The 8,109-nt window shown below is 40.2% G+C and overlaps 1 protein-coding gene across 1 annotated transcript; it reads right to left on the bottom strand.

The window, feature by feature from the left end:
- Nucleotides 1-3,019: 3,019 nt before the first annotated feature.
- On the bottom strand, nt 3,020-4,228 carry LOC146636929 (eotaxin-like). The gene is made up of 3 exons (XM_085351126.1): nt 4,112-4,228; nt 3,921-4,032; nt 3,020-3,270 (listed from the first exon to the last, which is right to left on the bottom strand). Exons 1-3 carry the CDS (start codon nt 4,179-4,181, stop codon nt 3,177-3,179), a joined length of 276 nt encoding a protein of 91 aa, XP_085207252.1. The 5' UTR covers nt 4,182-4,228; the 3' UTR covers nt 3,020-3,176.
- Between the last annotated feature and the right edge of the window lie 3,881 nt (nt 4,229-8,109).

Genomic DNA, 8,109 nt, shown 5'->3' with positions numbered 1-8,109 from the left:
GTATTATGTTCTTAGTTCTCTTTGTTGTCCCAGCGTATTCTTTAGTGTAGTGTCTTAGTTTGGTTTTCTTGTATTCTGTTTAGTTCTGAGTATTTGGTAGCTGCCCTCTGTGTTTCTTAGTTGCTCTGTCTCCCCTAGTCTAGTTTGCATCTGTGCTAATTCCTGTTTTACTTTGAAGGTCTGTGTCTCATGTGAGTGTATCCTACTTTGCTCCCTTGTCTCGTCAGTTCTGATTTCTCCCAGCTGTGCTCTCCTTCTGTGTCTCATTCCCCTCGTTACTTCCCATTGTATTTAAACCCTGTGTTTCTCTGAGGCAGTGCTGCGTCGTCCCTTAAGCTGTGTGTTTCTTCGTGTGCCTCTCTGCAAGGTGTGAGTTTATATTTTCCCAGTTTAATTTTGTATGCTCGTTTTCTGTGACTAGCAATTAAAGCTGTGATTTTGAGTTCATCCCCTGAGTCTGAGTCCTGCATTTTGGGTATCTATAGACTAGTGATGGCCAAATGAAGCTTTCCGAAGCACTGAAGCTTGTATTGAAAAACGGTTCATTACTCGAAGCTTTTCAACACAGTCCTCTCCGGTGACATCTGGTGGTGAAAATTTTGAAGAGCAGCTTGAATCTGCAAAATAAAACGGACTGCTCAATTATCACTGCTCACTCAAGAGTGGAGTTCTCTCTGATATTGGGCCACCGTTCCGTTGCTTTGAACATGTAATTGGTTTTGTTTTCTCGATTGGGGGGCTGAAAAAAATGTAATGCGTATTTGCGTAATACATTTTGATCAATAAACTTTCCCTATTTAAACATGCACTATGGTGGCCTTTCTTTGCTCATAACTCCTTGATGTTGGTAAATACAATAAGTGAGCAATATATATAATATACATATGAGAATGCACAGCACATTATGGAGTATGCCCCTGCTGTGAAGTCCTGCCTCCATCTACTTGTCGTTTAATCACTGGACAGCTGGACAGGTTCATACAAAATATTAGATTAGGCCAATTGTCCTATACATATTTTTGACCTAGGGGTGGGATTGATTGTGAACTGGAAAGGGAAAATGCTTAGGAAGCTGAGTAGGGCTGCATCGTCACTGATTTGTAGAATCATTTTGATTCGATACAGGATCCGATTCAATTTGATTGGAATCTGGAAAGTTTTGCCTCAGTCAGAAATATTACAAGTCTGATCATTTAACAGTATATATCCATAATTTCGTATCTATTAAAAGAAAGCTGACACATGTGAGATTTAATTAGAGATGTAAACAGAGAGTTATGAAACCTGCAGCTGCAGAAGCCAGCGAAAAAAAAAGAGGCAAACACAGCGCGGACCCGCCGACACATCAAAATCTGACTCTGACGCGTCGGGTCCGCGCTCTGTGTTCACGTTTGTATGCAGAATCCGTAAACCTGCTCCCAGTTACTGTTTTAGCTGCATGGTGTTTGACGACATGTTGTGAGGTTTAACCTGAGATGCTGGCGTTTCAGGCATAATAACGTTAATTTACAAATCGACACGGGATTTTAATGAATCAATATCACTTTATTCAATTTAGCATGGATTGTAATCAGAAAGGCGATAATCAAAACCCACCCCTAATCAAGAACTTGCAAAGTAAAAACATGATCAATGTAAGGTAGCCCTTTTGTTATTTACAGTTAACAAGAGGATTAGTGTTACTGTGCGCTGGCTGAGTCTGTTTCTTTTCTTAGAAATAGTTTCTCCTGCCCTGAAGAAAATCCACTTGCATGGAACAGAAGAGGCTGTGGAGTGCAGGAACTACACTGCAAGTTGGTAGATATGCAGGTATTCCTGGGTCCTGCAGACTATCACCTAAAAACAATAAACAAAATGATTTTCTAAACTGTGTAGCAATGTCATGTACGTATAGTGTCAAATACATTTTTGTAGTCTTCATCAGCTTTAATTCACATGGAAGTGTTCCTAAAGTCATATGCTGTAATGATATTTACATTATGAAAACATGATTTTGGACATTTCAAGTTTTTCACTTCGGCAGATAAAATGAATTGAGCAAAATCAACTCAAAATATTCCCACACGCCAGAACGTCCTCTCTTCCTCGCTGGCTCCATATCTGTCAGTGGAATGATCACCTCGTCGCTATCTGTCACCATCAACACACTCCACGAATCCCGTGGATGATTCACTTCCTTATATCTGTTTGAATCAGGTACCGAAGCAGTTACGTGCGTAATGAAGCTTCGGACGTCACTGGTCACGTGACTTTTGCCAAACGAAGCAAGCCTAGACACAGTGCTTCTGAACCAGTGTGTTGTTTTTTTCGACACACTCTCCGGAGCGTCAGCTTCAAGCGGACCATCACTAGTTTGCACTATGGAAAGCACAAAATCAACTTCTAAATGAAAGAATGAGACAGGTCAGTTTTACTATAGATGCACTCTGGAACAAGATTAGTCAGACTGCAGGTACTCAAAGCACCTTGCACGCTCCTGCCACTACGTAAGCCAACAGCGAGGTGACGTTTTTCACTGCATTTTTGCATTTACCTCAGTTAGTGTAGCCCCGGTGCTCTTTTTGAATCTGTTCATGTTTTTCTAACGAACCTTTCCTAACCTTTCTCTGTACAGATCTTCCTGGACCCCTTCTTGTTTCTGGTGGACCCTGTTAGATGAACATGAGTGGATTCCAGTGTTGAGTGGGTTTGAGTGAGTCACAGACTGTGTGAAGAGGAGTGTGGACATGTTACCCTTACCCCGGATCCCCCACCCCCACAGGCCCCGATCCTTCGTCACTGTATATATTACTGCTAAATATTCCATCAGAACATTTGATAAAATGTGTTATTTATTTAGAAAACCTTATTTTAAACTGTATCAAAGGAAAATTAGACTTGACAAGTCTTAAAGCTTCAAAGAAACGAAGAAGAGACAAAAAGTTTCAGACTCTTTGTCGTATTTGTGAGGTGTTTATTTTGGAGCATAATATATATAGCACAAAGCATCCACGAGACATTACACAATCAAAGGGCGTGACTGTTCAGTGGATTATTTCAGGCTTATAATCGCTTGAAAGATAAACTTTGGACCACATGTAAAAGAACTGTCATTATAAAAACTCAAGTTTGCATGCGTTTTATATGATATTATCTGACAAAGCAGAGCAATGTGTAAGGATGAGCAGGCAGCTGGTTCAGAAAGAGCTCTGGTCCAGTCTTTTCATGATGCGTTGGGTCCAGGAGGCAGACGCATCCACACACACTGAACGAGACTTTTTGGTAATGAAGCTGAAACAAAGAGGTGGAAATTCAGAAATCTGAATTTTAAATAAGCTTCAAAATTCTCTCAGTAAATATGTTGTAAAAATAACAATAATAATAATAATAATAATGTATACTTTATTTATCCCAGTAGGGAAATTACTCTCTGCATTTAACCCATTCACTCTAGTGAAGCAGTGGGCAGCCACCAATCAGGCGCCCGGGGAGCAGTGTGAAGAGACGTTACCTTGCTCAGAGGTACCTCAGGGTAGCCGTTCAGTGGTTTCGAATGCCCGAATATGTACTTTTTTTTTTTTTAAATGACCAGTAGACAAAATGTCATAATATAAACACTTAAATGTGTATTTCAAACAATTTACAAGCAAAGTAGCCAAACATCCACGTAAAATTGATCAAATTATGAAAACAAGTTTGTGCATTTTTCTTGAACATTTACAGGATAAAATTAAAAGACAATAGTAGGAGAACAAATACAAGTTCAAATAAAAAGTATCAAACTCATACTATGTCCTGAGCATCATGTGTAAAATGACAATTTTTAATTGTCCAGAAACTCTGCAGATACAATGATCATACTGCATAATTTTCATTACAGTATTTTCAGTATTTGTGTTAAACATTATGAAAATAAAATAAACCCAGTTTTCTTCACTTACATGATGGCAGACTTTGGGCATCGGTGATCAGTCAGTCGATACGACTTGATGAGGTTTGCTTGAATTCTTCCCGGGTACAACTTGAAACAGCAGGTGTCGGGACCATTTGCATCTGAGGAAAAAGACATTTCATTAGACTTACTCAAAAAATAAAACTTCTCTTTTAATGATGACACTTAAGGTAATCTTACTGTTGCAGTTAACTGCAGGCAACAAAGCAGCTCCAAGGATGCACAGCAAAAGGAACTGAGCGGTTTTCATTATGATTCCTCAGGAGTTGATGATGATGACGATAAAGACAACAGCTGCTCTTCAGATGCAAGCAAGGGCTTCTAAATATTAGGTGGTGTGCTGTTACATTTATCAAGATCAATACTTTTTTTAAAGGTAGATAGGGTGTCATTGGTGTGAAAGAGGGAGGGTGGATGTGGTTTCAAAAATTGCTGAAAATGCCTCTGACAGAACTTTCCATTCGGTTACATTGACAGGAAATGAAGCTGCGGTTTAGCCCAGCGATGCAGCTCAAAGCATGACACTGTTAACAAAACCAACTTCTACATCCCCCTCGCCCAAAAGTTTTAAAAAAATATATGTCACAAAATATTATGACCACAAAAAAAACGCTAAAACAATCGTTGAGCAGTCCATATGACTCCATGAGTTTTGCTTTAATTCTTCTTGGTACAACTTTCAGCAGCAGTTGTTGGGACTATTTCCATCTGAGTAAAGAGGATTAAGATCAAACTTTTTAGAAAGTATAACAATAAAAAAAATATTGATGACCACCAGAGCTAGTCCTACTTGTAGATAATCAAATGGTATAAATTTCTAAATTCACCGCGCCTTGTTCTCAAATTATCGCATTCCTAAGACAATTCAATTTTATTTATATAGCGCCAAATCACAACAAAAGTCGCCTCAAGGTGCTTTATATTGTACAGTAGATACAGAGAAAAACCCAACAATCATATGACCCTCTATGAGCAAGCACTTTAGCGACAGTGGGAAGGAAAAACTCCCTTTTAACAGGAAGAAACCTCCCGCAGAACCAGGCTCAGGGAGGGGCGGGGCCATCTGCTGCGACCGGTTGGGGTGAGAGAAGGAAGACAGGATAAAAGACATGCTGTGGAAGAGAGACAGAGATTAATAACAGATATGATTCAATGCAGAGAGGTCTGTTAATACATAGTGAGTGAGAAAGGTGACTGGAAAGGAAAAACTCAATGCATCATGGGAATCCCCCAGCATGTCTTTAAGACATTCCTGCAGTTTAGCTAATTGGTGTGTGTTATCTGGCTTCATGGACAGATAGAGCTGGGTGTCATCTGCATAGCAGTGAAAATGTATGTCTTCTAATGATGCTGCCTAAGGGAAGCATGTATAGTGTAAACAGAATTGGTCCTAGTACTGAACCCTGTGGAACTCCATAATTAACCTCAGTGTGTGAAGAGGACTCTCCATTTACATGAACAAATTGGAGTCTATTAGATAGATATGATACAAACCACTGCAGTACAAACCACCTGTAATACCTACAGCATGCTCTAATCGCTCTAATAGGATATTAGGGTCGACAGTATCGAACGCTGCACTGAGGTCTAGCAGGACAAGCACAGAGATGAGTCCACTGTCAGAGGCCATAAGAAGATCATTTGTAACCTTCACTAAAGCTGTTTCTGTGCTGTGATGAGCTCTGAAACCTGACTGAAACTCCTCAAATAAACCATTCCTCTGCAGATGATCTGTTAGCTGTTTGACAACTACTCTTTCAAGGATTTTTGATATGAAAGGAAGGTTGGAGATTGGCCTATAATTAGCTAAGACTGCTGGGTCTAGAGATGCTTTTTGAGTAAAGGTTTAACTACAGCCAGCTTGAAGGCCTGTGGTACATAGCCAATTATTAGAGATAGGTTGATCATATTTAAGATCGAAGAATTAATTAATGGCAGGACTTCTTTGAGCAGTTTTGTAGGGATGGGGTCTAAAAGACACGTTGATGGTTTGGAGGAAGTAATTATTGAAGTTAACTCAGAAAGATCAATTGGAGAAAAAGAGTCTAACTTAACATCAATGGTACTAAGAGTAGCTGTAGATAATATTACATCTGTGGGATGATTATTGGTAATTTTTTCTCTAATGATAAAATTGTTATTTGTGAAGACCTGACCTCTGACCTTGAGATCACCTTGACTTGAGAAGGTCACAGGACTCAGACTTATACATTATTTTAAGTAGCTGCACCTGTGGTATCAATTTCAGAATCCTACACAAGTTATCTGATTCACAAACTTGGGTGTTGATGCTGCCCGCCCGTCAGTCAGCGTAGCCCCAAAATGATGAGGAAGATAAGGAACATTTCTTTGAATTAAAATGTTTTCTAATTTATAGGGAAATTGGTGAAATTAACATGGAGAAAGGTCTTTATTTGCATAATTTTCAGCTTAGAAATCTGAACTTTGAGGCACCAGACAAAGAGCGATTCAGAAGACCCCTATGAGCAGAACACCAAGGGAACAGTTCACCCTGCCCGGGATAGGGTCACTGGGGCCCTGCCCTGGAGCCAGGCCTGGGGAGGGTGCCCGCGGGAGAGCGTCTGGTGGCCAGGTCTTAGTCCATTGGGCCCGTCCGGTCACAGCCCGAAAAAGTGACACGGGCCCATCATCCTGTAGACCAACCAACCCAACAGCTTGGGCTCTGGAACCAGTCCCCTGGAGAGGGCTTGGACTCTGTCTCAGTCTAGTTGTCCCTGGTGAGAGGCGGGCTGGAGTGGGTATCCTAGTTTCCCCTCAGGTTGCTGTCTGTACGTGGTGAAGAGAGAGCTGAGTGTAAAAGCAAAGCTTTCAATTTACCGGTCGATCTACGTCCCTACCCTCACCTATGGGTATGAGATGTGGGTAGGGACTAAATCCTTGGCTCCTAGGTGAGGTGTACCGGGCACGTCCCACCAGGAGGAGGCCCCGGGAGAGACCAAGACCACTGGAGGGATTATATCTCTTGGCTGGCCTGGGAACGCCTTGGTGTTCCCCTGGTCAAGCTGGAGGAGATGGCAGTAAATGGTTCTTAACAGTGCTTTTCTACTCTTCTGAGCACTCAAAGCGCTTTACACAACTTGTGCATTCACCCATTCACACCCATTCGCACAAACACATTTCCTTAGTGCTTTCTAACTAACATTCACACAATTCAATTCAATTTTATTTATATAGCGCCAAATCACAACAAAAGTTACCTCAAGGTGCTTTATGTTGTGCAGTATATCCTATAATAATAGATACAGATGATAGATATCTGTGTTTTTAGATATAAATAGTGAAACCAGCATTACCAGAAGGATATCTCATATGTTGATCTCCTCAGTAAGGAGTGTTTGGTTGTTGTGTCACTGTAACATCACGAGCTGCAGAGCTGCTGCAAGAAACTGAATGGCTTGAATGACCTTATGTCCATAAGTTTACAACCGAACTATATCTTCTGTGGGTATTTAAATACTTAAGGAGAAAATAAGAATTAATTTCTTTCAGGTTCCAATGTAAAATAAGTAATCTATATAATATATCAGGCATTACCCCCTTTTTGCTTCTGTTTTGGTTTTAAAAAAATGCTGAAATAGGAGAGAAATGATCAGACTATCAGAAAAGAAGGAGCATGTGCCTCTGTCTGCTATCATCTGGCCAAACCATGGTCACACTGCCACCTGCTGGGACAAAGATGTTACGACAGCTACAGGATTGTTTAGAAACTAGATAGGCCTATTTAGTTGAAATGAATTATTTTAGGGCATTTTCAAATGAAAGTATTTCAATATGTAGTAAAATGATGTATAAATTATTTTTTTAAAAGTATAAATTATTTCACACAAACTTGATCACATATAAATATAAATGAAAGTCAAATCTCCAAAAACCGGTGAACCCCAAATCAACTGTGTAGTATATTCATTTCATAATTTTTCAGCACTAACCCATGATATTTTAGAAGGACATGGTTTCTTTATATATATTCTAATCTTAAGCACTTAAAGTGTTCATGACATATTCATTCAATGCTTCAAACATGGGGGCTAGGTGGCGTGTACTGTCTTACCCACGGGCACTTTATCATGCAGAATGGAGGAACCTGGGACTGATCCACTGATTTTCTGAATATTGGATACGTGCCCCTCTTTCAGAGCCATAAACATTACAGGGTG

The sequence above is a fragment of the Diplotaxodon limnothrissa genome, linkage group LG3, assembly GCF_057381915.1.
Source record: "Diplotaxodon limnothrissa isolate DT_005_m linkage group LG3, D_limnothrissa_male_GT1.1, whole genome shotgun sequence".
Taxonomy (NCBI): Eukaryota; Metazoa; Chordata; class Actinopteri; order Cichliformes; family Cichlidae; genus Diplotaxodon; species Diplotaxodon limnothrissa.
This window is presented reverse-complemented; position numbering and strand designations above follow the sequence as displayed.

Bases quoted from the DNA above. Each gene is read 5' to 3' on its own strand.
- LOC146636929 (XM_085351126.1), bottom strand. From the start codon at position 4,181: ATGAAAACCGCTCAGTTCCTTTTGCTGTGCATCCTTGGAGCTGCTTTG. The intron at 4,033-4,111 runs GTAAGATTACCT...CTTTTTCCTCAG, and splicing joins GCCTGCAGTTAACTGCAACA to ATGCAAATGGTCCCGACACC. The intron at 3,271-3,920 runs GTAAGTGAAGAA...TCTTTGTTTCAG, and splicing joins TGCCCAAAGTCTGCCATCAT to CTTCATTACCAAAAAGTCTC.